At 38.3% G+C, this 24,772-nt stretch overlaps 1 protein-coding gene across 1 annotated transcript; it reads right to left on the bottom strand.

Moving 5' to 3' along the window:
- Nucleotides 1–23,762: 23,762 nt before the first annotated feature.
- On the bottom strand, nucleotides 23,763–24,566 carry LOC149227995 (uncharacterized). Its single transcript, XM_089380643.1, has one exon. The coding sequence runs from the start codon at nucleotides 24,564–24,566 to the stop codon at nucleotides 23,763–23,765; it is 804 nt and encodes a 267-aa protein (XP_089236769.1).
- Nucleotides 24,567–24,772: the final 206 nt, after the last annotated feature.

The following is a 24,772-nucleotide window of genomic DNA, read 5'->3' as shown; positions in this document are numbered from 1 at the left end:
AAGAATGGAAATAGGCTATGATTGAAGAATATTGAGCAGTAATTGATAACAACACTTGAAACTTGTTGATTTTCCTCAAAATGTTAAACCCATCAGATGCAAATGGGTTTACAGAATTAAGTACAACCAAAATGGAGCACTTGAAAAGTATAAAGCAAGACTAGTTGCTAAAGCTTTTGCGTAGCAGGAAGGCATTGATTATGAGGAAACTTTTGCTCCTATAGCTAAATGGAACACCATCTAATTAACACTTGCATTGGCTGCTCAAAAAGGATGGAAAGTTCATCAAATGGATGTAAGAAGTGCTTTTCTCAATGGGGATTTATAGGAAGAAGTATATATGACACAACCGCTAGGTTTTGTAATTGAATGGCAGGAACATGAAGTCTGCAAATTGATCAAGGATTTATATGGGTTAAAACAAGCTCCTCGAGCTTAGTATGCCAAAATAGATGAATACCTTAGGAAAGTTGGTTTTCAACGAAGTGAATCTAATGATACTTTTTATGTGCGACAACAGGGTAAATATATAGTGATTCTTGTTATGTATGTAGATGATTTGATCATTACTGGAAACAATGATGATCATATTGCACAGGTGAAAATGAAGTTACATGCAGGTTTTAAGATGACAGATTTGGGATTAGTTCAATACTATCTTAGAGTTGAAGTCTTCCAATGTCCACATCATATTATCATTTCTCAGGTAAGTATATAGCAGAGGTTCTTCAGCGATTTGGCATGTAGGATTACAAGCCTATTCTTACCCCCATGGAGCAAAACTTGAAACATTCAAAATTTGAAGGGGGGGAAATGGTGGATAGCACTACTTATAGACATTTGATTGGCAGCTTGATTTATTTGACAAACACTCACCCTGGTCTATCTTATGCAATCAATATTATTTCACGTTTTATGCAGGAACCACGAGATATCCACTGGAATGCATCCAAATTTCCTTTGATATATCCAAGGAACAAAAGATTTTGGTCTTCTTTACACAAAGAATAAAAACTTTCCACTTGGTGGATTTTGATATGCTGAATTTGCTAAAAGCATTCATGATCGAGCATCAACATTAGGTTATTTTATGAGCATTGGGTTAGCAACAGTGTCTTGGAGTTGTAAGAAACAAGCTACAGTGGACACTTCTTTAGTAGAAGTAGAGTAAATTTCAGCATGGGAAGTAGCATGTGAAATTATTTGGTTGTGCAGAATTTTGTAGGACTTGGCCATTTCTCAAGCAGAAGCTACGTCATTATTCATTGATAGCCAGTTAGCCATTAAGCTTGCCAAGAACCTATTTTTTCATTCAAAGACAAAGCACGTGGACACCAAGTATCATCATATCAGATCTCTCTTTGCTAAGGATGTCCTCAAGCCAATTTATTTTCCTTCAGAATATGAGATCTCCGACATTTTGATGAAACCTCTTGGCAGAATAAAATTTACTAAGTTCAAGGATGAACTTGGTATCTATTGTAATGTATCTTTGGATAATTTGGGGGAATGTTAGATGATCCAAAAATAAAATATTATCATAGGTTATAAAGTTAGAATAAAATAATTATTAATTTAATATTTTAAATTAATAATTATTAATCTAGAATATTTAATTATTAAATGTAGACATTTAGAATTAGAATATTGTTGTAAAAAGATATGTCTCTACAAATTTTTCATATCTTAGGCTCTAATTTACGAGAATTGTTAGTAAGTTGTTTAAATAGCTTTTATTGTAAATGGACACTTGTTATTTTATAAGTGATCCATAATTATAGGTATTTAGGACATTGAACTTATAAATAGCTCATTGCAAGAGTGTTTTGTTGTTCAGATGTAAAATCTTGCAAAAATCCAGATGTAATTGATTTTCTTATTAATAAAATTACGTGTCTGGGGACACTTCTACCATTATTACTATAGAGCTTGTGATGTCTACCAAAGAATAGGAAAACATTCAAGAAGAGATGAAATGCCACTAGTACCACAAGTAAAATTGCAGGATTTTGATAAATGGGCTATTGATTTTGTTGGACCTATCAATCCACCAAGAAAAAGGACTGGTGCAAGGTATATAATCACTGCAGCTGATAAAGAAGAAGATGATTTTGATCAAATATAGAAGATCACTGCACGCGATGAATATTGGATCAATCCCACTATAGATGGGTGAATTACATGGGATAGATATAGCTCATGTACCCTAGATTCACATGAAGAGCTCAAGCACTAGCATAATAGGTTGCACGAGGTCTCAACACTATGCTACAATATGATGACAAAATCGCTTCATTGCGTATCTATAGAGGTACGAAATCTACCTCATTTTGATGGTCTAAAATATGTTAACTTGTTTTTGGATCAGTTTGAAAAGGAGGTGCCAGAGGAACATCGAATCTAGGCATTAGATCTGGTGTTGAGTACTATTCCTGCACGATCATGGTGCGGGAAACATAAGGATAGCTTCACTAACTAGAAAGAACACAAGAGAATGGTGAAGCTAAGGTTCAGATATGAGAATACTAGCTTGACAGAGAAATATTTAGGAAAGGATGATCCTTGTGAGAAATTTGCATGATGAACTAAAGCTTGGGGGGATGAGCCTCAACCTGAATGGGTACATATCTTTTGTCACACACTGGATACCATTCTAATGAACTGGTATTTAGAGATAGAGCTACACCATGGAACAGTCGAATGGGATATCCTCAAGGAGAGTTTTTTTGTTGACCTTCAACTTTGAGGATGGATTTCAATGCATTAATGAAGCAATCCAAGAAATTAAGGTTGCGATCTTTAGAATGCCTAAGGATCTGATGGAATGGGTTCAACCAGATTGGAATACGTAGCTACTCCATGCACTGGAATGCTATAAGGTGACTGTAAAAGAAGAATAAAATGACCCTCGAAATATAAACATTCTAGAGTCTAAAGGATAGCGCAAAGTTGAAGGACCTAAAGCAATAAACGCTGATATAACAGAACCTTTGAAGACCAGGAAAGTAAACATTGGATCTAACGTGAAATCGAAGTTTTCAAATATAGGCAATTACTAGGATGAACATACAGTCGATAAGGTTGTGAAACTACTATGTGAATACCAGGACTTATTTCCTCCATGTTCTCGGATCTGAAAAGAAGCAAGATGAAATCAGGATATGCATAGATCTGAGGGAGCTCAACGATGCATGCGTTCATCAACCATTTCTAACTCCTTTTATAGATGAATTTTTGGATAATTTTGGAGGGCAGGAGGCCTATCCATTCACTGATTGGTTCTAGGGGTACCATTAGATCAATATTGTGCCAAAGGATCACAACAAGACTACCTTCACGATGAAGTTGGGATGCTTCCAGTACACAGTGATTCCATTCGGGTTGAAGAATGTGCCAACAATATTCTCAAGGGTCACAATTGAAGCTTTTAAGGAGTTCATCCATAAATTCTTAGAAGTTTTTTTTGATGACTAGACTGTGTTTGGGTTGGTAAAACACCGCGTTGCAAGTCTGCGCTTTATTTTGGATACTTGTCACAGATACCAGATTTCCATGAATTTGAAGAAATGTATCTTTTGTGTGCCCTATGGGATATTGCTAGGCCATATGGTTTGAAAGCAAGGATTAATGGTATACCCTACGAACATAGTTGTTATTTTCAATTTATAGGCTCCAAAGAATGTAAATAAACTACGTGCAAATGTAGGCCACACCAGATACTATAGGAAGTTTATCAAAGATTATGCACAGATAACTGCACCAATGGAGAAATTATTGAAGAAAGACACTTCTTTCTATTGGGTTGAGGAGTGCCAGAGAATGTTTCATGTTTTAAAGGAAAAGATGGTCACTGTGCCCATTTTGGTGTTCCCAAAATGGAAGAAATAATTTCATGTTCGTGTGGATGCCTCCCATTTTGCGTTAGCTGTGGTATTAACCTAACCAGGTGAGGAAAAAATTAATCATCCTATAGCCTTCACAAGTAGGAAATTATCAAAGGCCAAGAATAACTACTCAATTAGAGAGTGCAAAGGGTTAGTGATGGTGTACACACTAAAAAAAATTAGACATTACCTATTTGGCGTGCACTTAAAAATTTATACAGATCACTCCATTCTCAAGTACCTGGTTAACAAGCCTTTGTTGGGGGGAAGATCTATAGGTTTCTATTTCTTTTTCAAGAATAGAATTTGAGGTAATTGTGAAGCCCGAATGATTGAATGTGGGAACGTATCACTTATCTAGAATTGAGACAAGCGAAGAAACCACTAGTTTGGAAGAAGGGTTGTCAGATGCGCAACCCTTTGTGATACATGTCATAGATGATCACTTTGCTAAAATAATCCAATTTTTAACCACTGGCATTGCCCCAGAGGGATATTCTACACAACAGAGAAAGGAATTGGTGGTCTGTGAAATTTATTTTCTGTGATCACTGGACACTTATATAAGATGGGCTCTAATGAGATACTGCACTGATATGTTCCAGGGTTTGAATGATCCATCATCGTCACCGAAGCACATGGAGGAGAGGGGGAGGACACTATGCTAGCGAGAAGCCGTGCAGAAGATCCTACATGCAGGATTGTGGTGGCCAATGGTGCATAAGGATTCTAAGGTTTATTGCATGGCATGCATTACTTGTTAGAGGATAAGAAAGCCATCACAGAGGGAGGAACTACACTTAAACCTATACATTTCATTGTAGGTGCTTGACAAATGGGCGATTGACTTTGTGGATCCAATACAACCACCAGGGAAAAAGATGGGCGTGCAATACATTATTACTGCGACCGAGTACTTGATGCAATGGGTAGAAGCATAGCCAATCAAAGACTGAAGTGCTACTACCACTATAAAGTTCCTTTTTGAGTTTGTCTTAACTCAGTTTGGTTGCCCAAAGATATTGATGAGCAACAAGAGTACACATTTCTTGAATGAAACTATTGCTGCGATGTTGGACAAGTTCCAAGTTTATCACTAGAAGAGAAAACCATATCACCCTCAAGCTAATGGTACGGTTGAAGCATTCAATAAGATCTTGGAGAACACATTGACAAAGGTCTACAACGTGAAAAGAAATGATTGGGATGTCTGCATACCAACAGTCCTCTGGGCATATAGGACAATGTGTAAAAAGTTGACAGTCCAAAATCCCTTCAGGTTAGTTGATTAGAGGTTGTGATGCCCATGGAGTATATTGTGTCAACTCTGTGGATTGTAACACTCACTGATATGGAAAATTTCCACATGATGGATGAGCATATTTTGCAGTTAATGGAATTGGAGGAAGATAGGTTTCTAGCAGGATTTCACTAGCAGGCGAAAAGCAGCGAGAAAAGGCATGGCATGATTGACATATTAAGCAACACACCTTCTAGGTAAATGATCTAGTGTTACTTTATGATAGAAAATTCATGAAGTTTCCTAGAAAATTTGAAATGCATTGGTTGGGGTCGTATATCATCAAATAAATCACAAATGGTGGCATAGCTCAACTCGTAAAGATAAATGGGGATTTCTTTCTGGGAAGAGTTAATGGCAGTCGATTGAAGCTGTACAAGGGTGATCCTTCCCCTGCACAATGATTATATGATGGTGGGATAGTCTTAATGCTCTAGGCAGCTGCAAGGAGGTATGAGACTTTAAACTACTCTGCCCAAATCATGAACGGATGAAGACTAAGGGTTGTGTGATGGAAGAAAGCAGGGTGCAAAGGGGAGATGTGCCAAGGTAGCTACACTACGTGAATGGGTGCCATGTAGATTGCTCAAGAAATAGCCATTGAAGATATTGTATATGATTGGATGGAAAATTTTCCGTTAGAAGGAGTGGGGAGTCTGCATTTATTGAGAAAATATTTGGAAATCTATTGCCAAAGATACTTTAATGATAGAGAGTTGGAGGGAATAGCTGGATTTAAATTCAAAATTGGTTATAAATCTGGCAGGTGGGCTAGTGTTTGAACACTTTTCATCCTGCGAGCTACAATTTTCTTCCTTATGGTGCATACTAGTGTTCAAACACTTTGCATCCTGCGAGCTGCAATTTTCTTCCTTGTGTTGCACCAAGAACTAAATTCTATGTCCGAGCTGGATTGGGAAAAAAATTTCTCACATACAGGATTAGCTAATGTGTCTAAAACTTTTCGTAAAGTATTCTTGGATAGAATGGCTGAAACTCATCCCATAGATACTGCAAGTTTTGAAGCCGCAAGTTTTGAAGCTCCAACCCCTGAAGTCGTGTTGGCAATGGAAGGAACACCCTCTGTACCTACTACACTAAGGTCGTCTAGGCCTAAGCTATCTGCTACTGAGAAGAAACAGAAGAAGCTACAACAATTTTGGTGAGACAGTCACCGCAGAAAAACTCCACTCAGGTTCGCCAAAAGGGGAAAATGGATAAGTCACAGCAACCATATGAGCCCCTTGATATTGATGAAGAATATCTTCATGGAGGAATTAAGGAGATGGAATACGAAGAGGGTGAGCCTCTAAATCAGCTCCCGAAGTATATCCCACCACAAAAATTCAAAGCTAAGGTGTTGAAAGACCCAGATACCACCAAATTCATGGTTTCTATGCCACTTCTACTACAAAAGGTGGTGTTTGAGGGTGCACTATTAGGGCACATTCCCTCGCTCAAGCTGGAGGATTGGGATCTGGTAGACCATGAGAAGTTCCCAAAGCTTGTGCCGAATAAGAATTTGGTGAAGATTTATTATGAAGAGACTGAAGTAACATGACTAGAGCCAATGAAGTGGGTCATGGGGGTTGAGAAAGCAGGCCTGCTAAAAATTATCTGAGTGTCGCATTTCAATAGAACCAACATCAACACAACCTATGTTTGACAATTTCTCACCTTGGTGCATGATGGGTGTCTCTAGGTGGGAGAACACATCCCTATTACTGATATGTTGATCCACCGAATCACTTTGTTGCCCCATCAAGGTGTGGATCGAGTAGACGTGCTTGGAGGAAAAACTAACGAAAAGAAACTCATGGACCAAATAAAGAGAAAGTTCAACTTAGTGAAGAAGTCACGTGGATATTCCATCCACTCTATTACAGACAAGGTGGTGCAACTTTCTGCACAAATCTTGGCTTGCAATATCATGAGGAAGTGTCGCGCAGACGAGCTTTCAGTGCTAGTAATTTCATTAGTTTCCCAGTGTACTAAATGTGTCCAGTAAAAAAGGGTGCACTACCTCTGCAAGGAGTTTTTGGCCAAATTTCGTGAAGCACAAGATGAGGGCAAGGCATTTCACTATGCTTGGTTATTTCTATTAATTGCACTAGTCACGTGGAGGCTTCCGAAAGACTGTTAACTCCCTCCACAAGAATCTGATTTACCAGAAGCCACGAAGTTCTGTTCACTATGGGCGACAAAGGACCCTTTGTGGGTCATGAAGACTAAAATGTTTTGGGTACTGGTCGAGATGGATCTCCACATGGTGATTAGCCATATGCTGCGACTGTCACCGACTCTATATAAACAACTAGAAGCTTATGAAGTGTTCAAGGTGGACTTTCATAATGTGTCTATATGCACCAAATGGGATCCAAAGAAAGCGTGGTACAAGTTACCCTTCATGGTGAGTGAGGCAGATGTACAAGAGGTCATTGGGAAATGGCCAAGGGAGTGGTTGCACCCCTCAACTCTCGATGCAGGTACAAGCAAGGCTAGGGAAAGTCCCTCCATGTAGACCATAACATCACCACAGCAGAAGAAGGTTGAGCAGGCTACAACTCGAGAGAAAGTTACACAGCAGAAGAAGGAAGTTATTGCTAAGGCAACTACTGAGAAAGAGGGTGTGGCTAAGGAGACTATTATCAACGTTGAGGAGTCTACTTCTCAACACAACAAGGACCAGGAGGAGTCTGATGATGAAGGAGGAGGGGGCGCGGATCATGGCACCCCCTTTAGGGTACAAAAGTGCTCCAAGGAGACAACTTTAGGACCTAGGAAGAAGAAAAATTCTGACAGGAATGTGCATGCCAACACAATGGTCCTCACTAATGCAGACTTGGACGAAATCAGGGATAAGGTTCATGACACCACAACAAAACTATTGACACAGTTCAAGAAGCAGTACTAGCAAGCACTAGACAATGTGCAAAAGGATCTACATGATATGCAAATCCAAACAGGGCAGCTACAGGTGAGTGTTGGCTAGGTGAGTGGGATTTAGGTGAGCTTACAGCAAGCAAGCGTGACTCTGCTAGATACAGATCTAACACGGGACCTCAGAGTCATTCAATTTATGGAGGGGGCCCTGCATGCCCAATTAGAGTAAGCGAACACCTAGCTGTCATAACTTAAGGATCTTGGTGTAAATCTCATGGCACTCCCTATTCAGACCCTCCACGAATTGCAACAAGGAGTATCTAACGAGATAAGGGTTAGGGAGAAGCCCACGTTGTTGGTGATCAATGAGGTCAAGACTAACATTGATTTAATATTCATAGAAAAGGCACAGGTGTTGAAAGAGAAAGACAAAATGGACATTTGAAGCCAGACTTGGAAGCAACAATTGCACAGACATGTAATATGCTTCCAGAGCTCAACATTCTCATAGAGGCAGAGTCAATAGAAAATATTCATAATTTGGCTGCAACAATCAGGGAATCAAAGGATGAAATCAATCGAGTCTGATTTGAACTTCAGCTACAGATCTCAGAGTTTCAGTTGAAGTTGCATCCGACCACTCCACTAGATGTCCAGGAGCAGTGCAAAGTAGCAATTAAGGAAGGAATGACCACATTAGACACAACAGTCAAATGTAGAGATTTATTCGAGCAGACCATGGAAATCTGGACATCTCTATAGGAGGACCCCACTATGCAGAAGATCAGTACTGACATTAGGGAAAAGAAACAACAATTTGACGAAATCAGGTTGACTGTGTGCACTTTGGCACAAGTCCATTGCTTCGCACGACTACAAGAAGAAAAACATTTGCAGACATAGATTGAAGAGTTGTGTTGTAAAGAGGCCATCTTAAGGGCCAGAACACAGTGATGGACAGAGGAAGAAATCTAACTCACTCTATCAGTTCAAGACAAGTTGAAGACCATCCAGTAGACACAAAGGACAATGGGCCTCATGGTGGAAGGCCCTACTACAGAGAAGATGGTTGACGAAGTACGATATACCGCAGTGTAGGGTACTATTTATTTTCCAGTTCTGAAGATGGAGTTTCGTGAACTGAAGGACAATATTGCAGTGCCAGTCAAGTGAATTGAGGGCGAGTCACCCAATTGTGTTTGGGGCCTATTGGGATGGGGTCCCTCGGGGTTAAGTTTTGGTCAAATTTTGTAAATATGTAAAGTCTCCAAGAAATGTGGAAGCGGAGTACAAAGATAGTATGAGTCAAATGGGCTTTAATCCCTTAGGTGGGTAAGTGATAGGGAGGTTTTGAGACCCGCCCATGGTCTGCGGACCATGGTATTGTAAGTGAAATGCTATATATAGACATTGAGTCATAGCAAGTCTAGGAGGTATCGAACTAAGATAGAAGATTATTATTTTGGGAAAGAAGCTAAGGCAGGAAAGGTTTGTTTCATGTACTCAGGTGAAGGGGAATGCTCTTGCAGCTGAGTTCACGGAGACCTTGGTAAGTTCACAAGATGAGTGTGCGGGCCCCTACAGCTAATTGCGCAAGGAAAAGAAGTCTGTACTTGAAAGATTATACTTAATAAACACATTTTTGAGCCAATTCTGATGCATTTGTGTATTATTTCTCATTTTTGCAAGTGTCTATAATTTCTCTTTGTGTTAAAGTTTATATGAATTAATTCTTATCCCATGTGCGAAAGTATTAGATTAGTAATATTTATGCATGATATGAATAATTAAGAAACTTCACAAAGATCTAGAAGTTGTTTAAGTACATTTACAATAATTGTCTTCTCTGGAGGGTTAAGGGTTCAAAAAGGTAGATCTAATACCTAGTAACCACAAGAACCTATCACATTGAACTTTGGATGTAGAAACCTGGTTCTAAAATCCCCCAATATTGCTTCAGGTGAGACTACAGACTGTGCTATACAAGTTGTTGTTGAAAGAGACATTAGTTAGGGTTTTGTTGGTTGGCGTAGATAACCTTGAACCTGGGTTAGTTGCCTTCAAACCAACATGGTGAAAAATGGGGTGATAATTTCAACTAATTTAGCACCTATAATATTGCATTTTTTCCCTTCGTCTAATTTTAATTCATTGTCATCTTTGCATTTTGCAATGTCGATGTGGGAGGCTTCCATGTTATGAAGGGTTTAAATTAAGTCAAATGAAAATATGAAAAAAATTAGTCCATTAGTTTTCCTAATCCTCATCTAATATTTATAAGACTTGTGTCATGTCACCATATTTGGAGTATAAATTAACAAAAAGGGTATATACTGAAAATAGGGGCATTTTAGTTAGAAAGGTACAATGCACACTAGCTGAGCTTAAATCGATTATTCATTTAGCCAATTAGACAGAGCAACGACGAAGTGCATAGATGTTATGTGACTAATGTCATTGTTTTGTAGTATAGGATCTAGAGAAGGCCATCGACATAGGACATGGATGATGTAGACCTACTAAATCAGCAAGAGGAAAGTGGGTGGCCATAGAATTATATATAGAATTTGTAGATACAATAAAGATAAGAATAAAAAGCAACCTCAACCAAACGAGGATGGTGTTTATAAATTCACAAATGCTACAACATAAAAGAGATAAGGTTATATAAACTATGTCATTGTTTTTTTCAAATCCAAAACATGATAACGATATGTCAATGTTATGAAACCAGCTAACAAAAATATAGAAAAGATAGTTGAACTCCTTAGGATTCAGCCTCTTCGAGGAGGCAACCTCCTTTACATTACACAAATGAAAAATTATTGGATGATCCAAATGACAAACCCTCCTTTCTATATATAGGAGACTAAGGGGTCACAATATAACCCAAGCTGACCTAACCATAATAATGTAAGGCAACATAAGTAACAATAGTGGGCTTCCGGGGTGCACAATAATAACAATATGGGGACAATAAGGCCACAGCAATGACAATAAGGGATACAATGACAAAAGTAATGGGGTAATCACTAGTATTATAGGGACCTAACATGCCCCTCTCCTTCAAAAAAGTGTTGTCCTCAACACTTGAGTAGTTCTGGATGCTTTTGTAAAAAATTCTCATCCTCCCATGTGGAATCTTCAACGGGTAAATTCTTCCACTTGATGAGATACTCTGAAATTGATCGATTGAGTAGCTGTCGAGTTCTTGTTTCTTTAACCACTTCAGGTTCCAATATGATCTTTCCTTCCTCGTCAAGTTCTGGCAATATTGTTTGAACTGGGAGCTTGTCACCTATAACCTTATTTAAGCACGAAACATGGAACACTGGGTGCACTCAAGAAGCTACAGGAAGCTCCAATCTGTATGCCATTGTACCTATCTTTTACAACACCTTGTATGGGCCATAATACTTTGGTGATAATTTATCATCCTTCTTAGCTTGCTTGAGGGACATTTGTTTAAATGGTTGTAGCCGTAGGAATACCCAATCACGTACATCAAAACTTCTTTCACTGCGATGTTGATCTGCTTACTATTTCATTCTATTTTGTGCCAGGGTGAGGTTATCCTTTAAGAGTTGGAGAACTTGTTGTTGATTCTCGATGTGATCTTCCACTGCTTGAACCTTAGAATTTTCTCTTAAATATAATGTGATGGATCGTGGGTGATATCCATAAAGTGCCATAAATGGGGTCATTTTTGTTGAAGTATGGAAGGAAGTGTTATACCACCATTCAGCGAGAGGCAACAATTTGGCCCAATGTGTTTGTTTATCAGATACAAAGCAACGAATATATCCTTCCAAACATTTGTTTTCTGTCTCAGTTTTCCCATCAGATTGAGGATGATAAGATGAACTATGAGATAACTAATTACCAAGACAAGAAAATAATTCTATCCAAAAATTTCCTGTGAAGATGGGATCTCTGTCGCTTACAATAATCTTTGGGTTTCCATGTAGCTTTTGAATTGTTTCCAGAAATGTAGTAGAAATTGTATTGGCTTTAAATGGATGAGATAATGCACAAACGTGTGCATACTTGGTAAGTCTATCAACTACCACCATGATGACACTCTTCCCTTCAGATTTGGGTAAACCTGTGATAAAATCCATTGAAACCTCCTCCCAATGTTGACTACGAATGGATAAAGGTTGTAGTAGACCCGGGGTCTTAATTGTTTCAACTTTATTTTGTTGGCAAACCAAACATTCCGCCACAAACTTTTGAATATCAAATTTAAGGCCATCCCAAAAAAATTCCTTCTTAACCCTGTGGTAAGTCTTTAAAAATCCTGAGTGCCCTCCTAAGGGAGAGGCATGCAATTCAATAAGAATCTTTTGTTTGAGTTCGGAATTCTTACATAGGTATAAACGATCTTTCTACCAAAATGAATCATTTTTCCAGCTAAATGTATCAGATGCACTGGGATATTGTTGTAACTTTTGAATGAGTGCCTGCACTTCTTCATCATTCTTCCACTCATCCCTTGCCTCGTTTAGCCAATCTGGTTGGATAATAGATATGGAAAAAAGCAACATTTTGCTTCCCTTTTTTGTAGATGATTTCAAAGTCATAACCCAACATCTTTGTGACCCATTTTTTCTGCTCTTCTGAAGATAATCTTTGTTCTAAAAAGTATTTAAGACTATCATGATCTATTTTACCTTGAAGTGTCTTCCCATTAGGTATGGTTGCCGTTTCTTAAGTGCATGTAGTATTGCCAACATTTCCTTCTCGTAAATAGCTTTGTGTAAATACTTTCCTTTGTTTGGATGACTTTTGAAAGTAATGGGTCTTTCTTCTTGCATTAAAACAACACCAATTCAATTTCCTGAGGCATCACATTCCACAATAAAGGTTTTTGTGAAGTCCGGTGTAGCTAAGACCGGTGCTTGGCACATTGCCTCTTTAAGATGTTCAAAGGCCTTCATTGATTTTGGAGTCCATAAAAATGAGTCTTTGTTTAATAATATTGTTAGCGGTGTTGTTATTCCCCCATAATTCTTAACAAACCTGCGGTAATACCCTCTCAATCTAAGAAATCGTCGCAGATGCTTTATGGATATGGGGATTTTCCATTCCTTAATGGCTTGAATTTTGATGGGGTCAACCTTAACACCTTCATGGGATACAATATGACCCAGATATTCCACCTCTTGTACTCCAAAGAAACATTTGGAACTTTTTGCATATAATTGTTTCTCCTTCAATAGGTTGAGCACCCTGTCAACATGTTGAACATGATCCTTCCAAGACTTGCTATAGATTAGTATATCATCAAAAAATACTAACACAAATTTTCTAAGGAAGGGTTTGAAAATGGAATTCATCAAACCTTGAAATGTAGAAGGTGCCTTGGTAAGGCCAAAAGGCATTACCCAAAATTCATAATGAACCTCATGAGTTCTAAATGTTCTTTCTGAAATGTCTTCAGTCTTCATTCTGATTTGATGATATCTTGAATGAAGATCCAACTTGGTGAAGTAAATCGACCCATGCAATTCATCGAATATTTATCAATGACAGGAATAGGAAATTTATCTTTAATAATGATTTTGCTGAGCTCCCTATAATCTGGACACATGCGCCATGATCCATCCTTCTTGTGCACCAATACTATTGGAGCAAAGAAATAACTTTGACTAGGTTGAATTACACCAACCTCTAGCATTTATACAACCATACATTAAATTTCACTGTTTTGGGCATAGGGATATCTGTAAGGCCTGATGTTCAGAGGACCACTTCCTGGAATCAAATGAATAGCATAATCCTGATCATGAATAGGTGGCAAACCTTTGGGAGTCTCAAATACCTTGGAATTATTGTCCAATACTTTTTGAAGATTTGAAGAAATAGATAATTTTGATGTGGGAACCTCTAGCGAACATAATTGTGCAATTACGCCCCATTGTTCTTTTCTTAGAAGCTTTGTCATTCCACTAGAGCTAATTAACTTTCCTAGTTTCCCTGCGATACCTCTTAATTCAACTTGCTTTCCTTCTGAAGAAAATTTCATGGAAATTTCAAAGCCATTGATACCATGCAAACTGGTTTGGTTCCAAATACAAAGTTGCAATGCATACCTTTTGTCTGTTTTTCACATTATGGAGATCGAAAAATTGCTCCATCTGTAGTATCCATGTTACAAAATCCTTTCCATCAAACTTCCTCATATCAATATTTGGAACATGGTGGGTCTTTGTTCCAATGTTAGAGTCTATGAAATCATGATTAACATTCCTTTTGTTGTCATCATGGGTTTCCTCTACAACATTTTCGCCATTAAGAAGCTTTTCTTGTAGCAACTTTGTCAAACCTTCCTTCAATCCTTCAATGTATTTCTTCAAATCTTCCATGTTGTCGTTCTTCAAATCATGATTAACATTCCTTTTGTTGTCATTATGAGTTTCCTCTCCTACATTTTTTTCCATTAGGAAGCCTTTCTAGTAACAATGTTTTCATACCATCCATCTTAGCTTCCATCTTAGCTTCCATGCCGTACATCTTAGCTTCCACGCCATTCATATTAGCTTCCACACCATTCATCTTAGCTTCCACACCATTTATCTTATATTTCAAGCCATTTATCTTAGCTTCTATTAGCTTTTGTGAAAGTGACATTTGTTGCCCTTTGTCTCGTAATTTTGATATATCATGTAGCATTTCTTCCTCTTCTTCATGAGTCATGCTAGAGCTTTTAGGTTGTTTACTAGGTGTTTCCATTTTGTTTCTTTGAGGCATCAATTATCGATAATAATGTTTCACTATGCCCTTTGAATTCCTTCAAACTAATTTTTCAAACCAAGCTTATGCAAATATTTAAAAAAATACACACCTTTTTTTCACTTTGTAGGCACTCGATATTGAATCGGGTGTATCTCTGTAATTTCAAATCTTTGAGTTCTAAAATTGTGACTTGCAGTAGCCCTCTATTGCCTCTTTCTGACGCCACCAGTCTGATCAGATTTAGATTCTCCAATAAAGAGTTATGCACAATCTCCCAAGATGACTCGATTATATACCTTTTCAGAAGAGTGAACTTGTATGAAGTGCCACGTGTCACTGTTTTGACCTTAGGATATAAAAATATACACAACAAACTACAGTCCATCCTCTTTTTGTAACTTCTTACAAAATTTCAATCTGATGCTCAAAACAAAACTTATGACTATTTTCCCTAGGTCACCTGTTTGGAATATAATTTGGGAGTCTACAAAAAGACCAACTTCCTCAGATCATATCTTGGCAAATATAGAGTGAAAAGCTCTAAAATTTGGTCCCAATGTTCAGAACGATTTCAACTCAAATGGGTTTTTATTTTTAGCATCTGAAACGTTGCATAAAAAGAGTTATAGTGAAAATGCCACGATGTCCTATTTGGAGCAGCGAAACCCTAGAAGCCACAACTCTGATACTAAATGTTATGAAACCAGCTCACAAAAAGATAGAAAATATAGTTGAACTTCTTAGAATTTAGCCTCTTTGAGGGGGCAACCTCCTTTACATTACACAAATGAATAATTCTTGGATGATCCAAATGACAAAACCTCCTTTCTACATATAGGAGACTAAGGGGTCACAATATAACCCAAGCTAACCTAACCATAATAATATAAGGCCACATAAATAACAATAGTGGGCTTGTAGGGTGCACAATAATAAGAATATGGGGACAATAGGGCAACAACAATGACAATAAGGGATACAATGACAAAAGTAATGGGGTAATCACTAGTATTATAAGGACCTAACAGTCAAATATAAGAGTAAGGTGAGGTTTTGTGTTGGACAGGATATTAGTTGAAATGATATAATTGGTGTACTAAACATCATTGCCTATATTATTTATTATAGGGGAAAGACAATGCCATGACAACAGATTATGTTCTATCAAATAAGGATACAACAGATGTCATAGACATCAGGTAATCATATTTTGACACTTAGGAAACATTTTATGACACATCCATCATTTTTCATAGTATTATTAGCATTTATAGTGTATTATCCAATCTTGAAATAAATTAATCCATGTTGTTGATATTTTAGATGGAAATTGGAACAAGTGCATAACCTAAGTGTCCAACTAACAAAAAAAGGAAAGCATATGTACATGGCTGTGGACCTAAAGCTATTAAATCATGAAGAACACAGTGGGTGGAAGACGATATGACAATGAATCATCTAAACAAAACAAATAATTGTGCTGATGAAGAAATTGGCCAAGCCTATAGTACATGGGATAGTATTTGGTAGGCAATATTTCTTTGAATAGATACATTTACGATTTATCTAATTCTTGCTAAAAATTAAATAATAGTTTCATTTGTTGATAAGTAGAAGATGATGATGAAAGAATGAATACTAATTATACTCAATTTAATCCAACTGGGCTATTAATATTTGGACATGATGATCCAAACCATCCTTTAAACCATACTACGGTGAAAATAACATATTTAAAGAGAACTCTACCACCTAATAAATTTGAACAACTGATAAGATTAACATACAATGATGACACACTACCTAGCCTTAACTATGAGGATCATGATAGTGAAATGCAATGCATGAAGAAGGATTGAATGAAATTCTTACAAGTTTCTTTGGGGATGGAAACAATGATGAAAATATTGAGCATATCGTTGACAGTAATGATGAAAGAAGGGGTAATTACCACCAACGTAGTGCTGATGATAACACCCTGCTCAAAGACCCTATCAAGTAAGAAACAAAGACACCCATGTTCAAATAAGGTGCAAGTAGAACCTCAAAACTAGCATGCACATTAATATTATTATAAATCAAATCATTATTTGGTTGGTCAGATAGAGGATTCACCACCCTCCTAAAGTGAGTTGAAATTTATTTCTTACAATGCATTGTCAATTGGTGTACATAATTCATAAACATTCATCAACTTCATTTATATTTCTTTAAGGGGATTTTAAAATATATTATATATGAATAGTCATAATATATATTGACATATCAAACTTGTTCATCATAAGTCAAACATTCAATTGATGTAATTTTTAGCAATCTTATAAGGAATTAAAAACTAAAATATTTCTTCAAGAGAATGTGTTTCCATCAACTTGTAGAGAGGTGCATCAGTTGTTGGTTAAGTTGGGGATTAAATATAAGAAAATTCAATCATGTAGAAATGATTTCATTTTATATAGATATGAATATCAACACAATGTAGAATGCCCTGTATACAAAGAGTAGAGATATTGTACATATATATAAGGTCCTACAATTCCAAAGAAGGTTTTATGCCACATGCCAATTATACTTAGACTTTAATGAATGTTTCATTGCAAGCCACTTGCACAATTGATCAAGTAACATGCATAGAATAAGAGTATAGATGGATTCATGTGCATTTCGGCTGATTCCAAAGCATTGAAACACAAAGGAAAAATGGACAAGAAAATTCAAAGTTGAACCTTGTAGTATCAAGTTTGGTCATGCAAATTATGGAGTGTGCCCATTCTCCCTCACAAGCTCAAATTATAGTGTTTTTCCAGTAAATTTGATAGTATAAAATAGTCCCCCATGGGTGATTGTTACGAAGGAGCACCTTATGTTGACTCCTATTGTTCTAAGAAAACATCAAGTTAAAAACATGAATGCTTATCTTGTGTATTTTATTGATGAGATGCAACTGCTATGGAAAGGCATAAGAATGTATGACATATCACATCCTCCACCAAATAGGACCTTCATATTGTATGGTGTGCTATGTCAGACTATTCATGATTTCCTAGGACTTGCTCTTTGTTCCAGAAAGCTAATTTCTTTTACATATTTACAATCATAATTCACTGTCATCCCAACTTTTATACTTAGTTTTATGTTATTATTTTGATGTTATTAACATTAATTATTGAATTATAGGGATTCAAACAAAGTGGATAATTTCATGTCAGGATGTGAAGAACAATTTCAAGGGTGGAATTCTAAAGATCTACATAAATTTATTTATGAAAACAATAGGTTTTTTCTACCACTAGATCATAGATTTAAAACATTAGAGATTTTTTTAGGTCTAAAATGGGCCTCAAAACAAAACTGTACAACCAAAATAAACTTTACAAGAACCAATAGGATTCAAGATGATGATGTCAGCGATGGGGGTTGATTCACCATTTTTGGAATAAAAAAGTAAAAATATTAAAAAATAAAAATATAAGAGCTACTTTTTCAACTCATATTATCAACATATCTCAATACAGTTTTACTCAAATTTCGAGCCAAAGCACTAATTGAATGCAAAATTTAATTCCAAACCTAAGGAGTGCCCATTTTGCATATGTTTGTTGGACCTTGCTACATGAAAATTGAGAAATACATGAAAAACATGCTTGCAATCACGTATTTTCATGTATTTCTCATTTTTCATGTACTAGGGTCCATCGAAAATATGCAACATGGGTACTCCTTAGATGAAGAATTAAATTCCGCATCCAACAACTTCTCTCAATTGAAATTTGAGTTAAAAAATAGGGAGATAAATTGAAAATATGAGTTGAAAATGTTGTTTTTCCTTCTAAAATTTGATGATGTAATCTAATATTATTTTATTCTTTTCACTATTATTTTATAATATTCCTTAGGAGGCCCATTTTAGACATCAAAATTTCTCTAATTCCCACCATAAATTGAAAATAGAGGCCCTCCCATGATTATAGATCTAGTAGATTGGTTTAGAAGTATGAAGATATATTTTCTTTGTGGGCTAAGATGGAACCATTCATATTAAAAACGAGTTAAAGCCTGTACATACATATGAACGCGTCAACCCGCCTCGAAGGGAAACTAGGTTTTTTGGTCTTCTGAAGTTTTTAATTTCCATCCAAAAACAAAATTTACTCAGTCTACTTATGCATGCTATATAAACTAACCATTCAAAGAAAATATCATTGTTTGTTGGTTGCATTATGAGATATAACAAAAAGAAACAAGCTCTTCAGCTTCCTAACTAAGGAAATAATAAACGTATCTTGAGAAATCATTCTTCCATTGCACTTGGCTGGTCCTTTTCCCCTTTTTCTTCCAGAGAGAGCTTCTTAAGTTGCTGCTGAATCTCATCAAGCTTGCCATCTTGTATCATAAGGGTTACCTGAAGGTTATTCATCTCTTTCTTCAAGTTTGGAATGACTTGGGCCAATCATTCCATCTCGATAGCCACCTGTTCCATGGCTTTAGCTAACAACCGCTTCATTACCCAATACACATGGAGAGCCTGTTTATACAAAGACATGCGTCCTCTGGTATTTCCTAGGTCTGGCAGCAAATACTCCCAGTCTTCCATTTCAGATTCCGACTGCTCCTGGGTCGCCTCCTCCTCCAAATGTTGTATTATCCTTCTGATATCTGCCTACGTATCCTTATTGTATGCCCTCTCCGCATACTGAACCTGGCACTTCATCGTCCTCCTGCCGCGTTTGCTCCCTGCCTGTTGGGGATGATTTCGTTCCTGATTGCCCGCTTGACGGCGCCCTCCTCTTCCTCTGCGCCCTCTTCCTCGTACTGCACCTCCTACATTGCCTTCCCCTACCCTGCTTCCCTGTCCCATTGCACTTGAAGGAGTTCCCTTCCTTTTATCCTCTTCTCTGCCTCTGGTTTCCTTATCTCTGATGTCAACCTTTGCCGGTCGTATATCCTCCTCATTTCCCCCTTTCCCTCTTCCACTTCTCCTGGTCTGCAATTGACTATCCCTTTCCAAGTCATACATCCCCTCCATGTTAGCCTGAGTCTGTTCCTTTCCTTCCCAGTGTTCCGACTTAATTCCTTCAGTTCGTGAAGGTCCTCCTCCCCTGATCTCAAAAGTTATAGTCTTCCTCCTTCCGCCCTTAGTGCTCTTACTCTGAATTCTCCTTAAGCCGAAAAGTCGACCCCTCTGTTGCTTGCTCTCTGTGTTAACTCCTGTTCTGATTGCCACCTTTTCACTCTTATCTCCACTAACCTTGAGGGAATTAAACTCATACCTTCCCTTATGCCTGCACCGGTACCCACTTCCTCTTACCTGCCGCCCTCTCTTACGCTGCTACACCATCTTTCTTTGTCTCCTGCACTCGCCATAATAACCCACTCCTCCTCGGCTTGCCCTTATGCGAGCTGGTCCTTGTCCCATCACCATTCCGCCGTCACCTCTACCACCTCTCGCTTTCAAATTTTCCTTCCTTATGCTATTTGTAATTATGCCCAGTCTACCTAACATCTTGTCCACCTACTGTGATCTCTTAATGCAAGGTGGCTTATAATTGTCACCCATTGTCCTTTTACCGCCTGCCCGTCTCATCGCCTTTGTCACCCCGATCGGGGGTCCTTTATAATTCTTTTTATCATTCTCTGGATTCATTTCCATCCAGAGTGATTATTAGGTTGAGAGTCTCCCATCCAGGTTTGTTCATAACTATTGGCCAGATGTTGTCCACCTTACCTTCTTTGCATCCCCAGTTTGCCAAAAAATCTGTTGCTTTGTTTCCTTCTCGCTTTACATGACTAATAATTTTATAGTCGACACGTTTCAATATGTTTTCCATGTCTTGAACTAACCCTGCCGTCCTCCAGCTCTTGGCCACCTGTTCCCAGTTCTTCCCATTGTCAAGTTTTCTGAGCATTTCTATTACGATCTATGATTCACCTTCAATCTCCAGGTTCATGTATCCATTTCTTATTGCTATTTTAATACCCTGGTACGTAGCCATCATTTTTGCTTTGTTTTTGGTCATTATGCCTCCTCTATCTGCGTACACCCATCTAGTGCAACCCATATTATCTCTGAAGATGCCCCCGAAGCCTGCAAGTCCAGGGTTTCCTTTGGAAGTCCCGTCAAAATTCAGTTTAATGAAGTTTTCCCCTGGATATCTGAACTGCGCCTGGCTCTGAATCTGCGGTCTTTGGTGTCTTTCCTTCCGGGGATATATCATGTTGTACTCTATATTAAGTTTGGCTAAGATTCTTCTCTCCTCGGGATTTGTCTTCCAATCCTCCTCCTCCCAATTTTCAGCCAGCACAGTTTCTCTTATTGCTTTTTGAGTTTTTTCCCAAATCTTCCCTGGTGGATTGTTTTTGTCCCAGAATATCCTTTGATTTCGTTCTTTCCACAGAAGCCATATAACAAATCCTACAACTAAACTCCATATTCTCCTTACTATAAAGCTTGAAAATTGGCCTTTTCCCTAGTGAAATATGGTCTGCTTTATATCAGTAGGGTCTCTATTAGATTTTCCAAAGAGGTTCCTGACCTCATCCCATTAGTGCTGGGCAAAAGGGCAGGAGTTCAGGAGGTGCTCCTGGGTCTCATTCTCTTTTTTACAAAGGCTACATCTGGGGGGGGCCTGGAAACCCCTTTTCTATAGCTTGTCCCATGTCAAGATTCTTCCTTTCCCTACTAACCATGCAAAAATTGTTACTTTCGGCCACCACTTATTCCTCCATATTTGATCCCAATCTATGTTTTCCTCTTCTCCTTCTTGTTGAGTGGCTAAAAAGTAAGCTTCCTTGACAGTAAAGGTCCCTTTTATAGATTTTCCCCATCGGAGTATGTCTAGTCCCATACTGTTTTTTATTCTTCTTGAATCCAACTCTTTTGTTATTATCTCTCTCTGATCTCCGTCAACATTTTCATCCCATTCTTCAGGTTTCCTCTAGATCCGCCAGGTTTCATCCAGCTCTTCTTCTTTCTAGTAATCCTTAACAAGTTTTAATCCCTTGATTGTTGCCTTTAGATAGGTGTTTTGAAGGGATTGAATATTAGCCATTCTGTCCCTTTGTTGCCATGCCTCCTCAAAAAATTGAGCTATACTTCCGTTCCTAATTTCCTAGAAGGCAAATTTGTTTATGAGGTCTCTGTTTTGGCTTGCTAGGTCCCAGATTGAGGATCCTTTTGGGATTTCTTCCATTCTGAGGATGCCTTCTGTTGTTGAGGGCATGTTATATTTTTGAGTCCATATTTGTTTCCATATATCATTTCCTCCCCTCATCCACCTCCACCATAGCTTTGCCCCCAGGACTTGGTTTAAAATACCCGGATCCCTGAGACCCAGTCCTCCTTTGTCTTTTTGTTTCGATATACCCTTCCATGACACTAGAGCCCATTTCTTTTCCTGTTTGGGACCTCCCCATAAGAATTTTCCAAAAATTTCCTTCATTTTTGCGCAAACTCCTTTGGGGGCTGCCATCACCGATAGGGGGTAAATTGGAATGGCCTGGAGAATTGATTTCAAGAGCACCAATCTTCCTGCTATATTTAGCGATCGGAAGGACCAGTTCTCAAGTCTGCTCCTGAGTTTGTCGATAGTTTGGAACCAGTTTGCGACTCTTATGGGGTTTAGAGCTAGTTGATTCCCCAGATACTTTGTTGGTAGCTCTCCAGATCTAAAGCCCAACGTTCTGGTCAAGTGGTTTTTAATCGGTTCTGGAGTGTTGAAGATAAAGGTGCATGATTTGTCTTTATTGATTTCCATCCCCGAGGCTTCCATGAACAGATCCAAGATCTTTTTCACTCGTTTCACTTCCTTTAGGGAAACCTCACAGAAGAGCATGATGTCGTCTACGAACTGCTGGTGGGAGATAGGCATGTTGTTTCCCCATAATCGCAGTCCCTTTATCTTTCTATCCCTCATCTCTTTTTTGAAGTATCTACCCAGACCGTCTGCCGCCATGATAAAAAAAAAGGGCGATAAGGGGTCCCCCTGTCTTAATCCTCTAGTGGCATTGAAAGTCGTTGTGGGAGTCCCATTCAACAGAATAGAAAAGTTAGGTGTTGATATCATGTTGTAAATCCATTCAATCCATCTATTACTAAAACCAAATGCCCTGAGCGTTGCCTTGAGGAAGTTCCAGTTGAGGCGGTCGTAGGCTTTTGATAAGTCCAGCTTTATCATCATTCCTCTCTTCTTTTTTTGCTGTAGGGAATGGATCACCTCCTGAGCTACCACCAGCCCATCTAGGATTTGTCTCCCCTCCACAAAGCTGGTTTGTTCCGGGGAGATAATGTTCACAAGGATTGGCTTCAATCTTTTAGCTATCAGGGTTGCAATAATTTTATAAATAACATTACAAAGGGCTATTGGGCGAAAACCTTGGGCATTCTCAGATTTGGCCGATTTAGGAATAAGAGTAAACAAGGTAGAGTTAAGACTTGGCCATACCTTTTGCTGTCTACGCGACTCTTCCACCACTTCCAGAATATCGTTTCCCAGGAAATGCCAGCCTGCTTGATAAAACTCTGCCGTAAATCCATCCGGTCCTGGTGCCTTATTTTTCTTCATTCCTTTTACTATTTCCTCTACTTCTTCTAGCGTTGCTGCCCTCATCAAAGCTTTATTCTGGTCTTCAGTTACCATCTTGGGAATTTCGTTGCATATTCTTCCGATTGCCTCATCTCTGTCGACCCTTGGTTCTGTCAGCAAATCTCTGTGATACTCAACTAAGACTTGTTCAATTCCTTCATGTTCTGTTATTCTTTGCCCTTCATTGTTTAAAATGGAGAAAATTCTGTTTCTTTGCCTGTGTTGAACCATTGCTTGGTGGAAAAACTTTGTGTTCCTTTCTCCTTCGCGGAGCCAGTTTATTCTGGACTTTTGTTGCCATAGGATTTCTTCCTGTTTTCTCCTTTCTTCTACTTGGCTGATCAGGATTCCTTCTTCTCTGCTCTTCTCTTCATTTCATCCTTCTGTTATAATTTTCTGTTGTAACTCCTCCATTTCCCATTCTAATCTCTGCTTCTCCCTTAAAATATTCCCAAACTCCTCCTTGTTCCATATTTTGATTTTCCCTTTGAGTTCCCTGAGCTTTAGCTGAAAGGTGTGCATCTTACTTCTCCCTCTTTGTTGACTCTGGGTCCACCATTCCTCTAATTTTGGTATGAACTGATTATTCCTGAGCCAGAAGGCCTCAAACCTGAATGGGCGTTTGTGAGGGTTCTTTTTTATATCTATTTCCAATCTGATAGGCCAATGATCAAAACCCATGGCCGGTAGAATCTTTGCCTCTACAAATACATCCCTGTTTAAGATCTGTTCTGATACTAAGAATCTATCCAGCCTGGATGCTATTTGGTTCCTGCCTCCCCTTCGATTATTCCAAGTATGAACTCCATTTATCGTCGGAATATCTACCAGTCTTTGCTCTGTTATCATTTCGCTGAAAGCCTCCATGTCTTGATCTGGTCTACTTATTCCTCCTTTCTTTTCCCCTAGGGTTTTAATCATAATAAAGTCTCCTCCTACAATCCATGGGATCCCAGGGAAAATCCTGCGGATAGTCTGCATATTTTTAAGGAAATTTTTGCGTTCCCTTGGGATGTGCGGGCCATAAACTCCAGTGATGAGTACCCACTCTAGTGACCCTATCATTCTAAATGAGCCTGAAAGGATTCTAGGGAGACTAACCCAATCTTTGACTTGCACCTCCTCTGGGTTCCATAGGATTGCCAATCCTCCAGCTGTGCCGGTCGCATCTTGAGCCATGACTTCATATTGTATTTTATATTTTCTCGCTATCTCTTCCAATTTTTGAGAGTTGATCTTAGTCTCTTGGATTATCATTATACTAGGCTTGTATTTTTGCACCCTTTCCTTCAGATACCTCTGTTTTCCTTTACTGTTGAGACCTCTAATGTTCCAGCTTGTTACAATCATTTATAACTTTTTTGGATGTTGTTGAAATACCTCTG

The sequence above is a fragment of the Pinus tabuliformis genome, chromosome J (assembly GCF_031772625.1).
Source record: "Pinus tabuliformis cultivar Carrire ecotype Pingquan chromosome J, CPIR1, whole genome shotgun sequence".
Lineage (NCBI taxonomy): Eukaryota > Viridiplantae > Streptophyta > Pinopsida > Pinales > Pinaceae > Pinus > Pinus tabuliformis.
Note: the sequence above shows the minus strand (reverse complement) of the source record. Positions and strands in the feature narration are given on the sequence as shown.

Bases quoted from the DNA above. Each gene is read 5' to 3' on its own strand.
- LOC149227995 (XM_089380643.1), bottom strand. From the start codon at position 24,566: ATGGCTCAAGATGCGACCGGCACAGCTGGAGGATTGGCAATCCTATGG.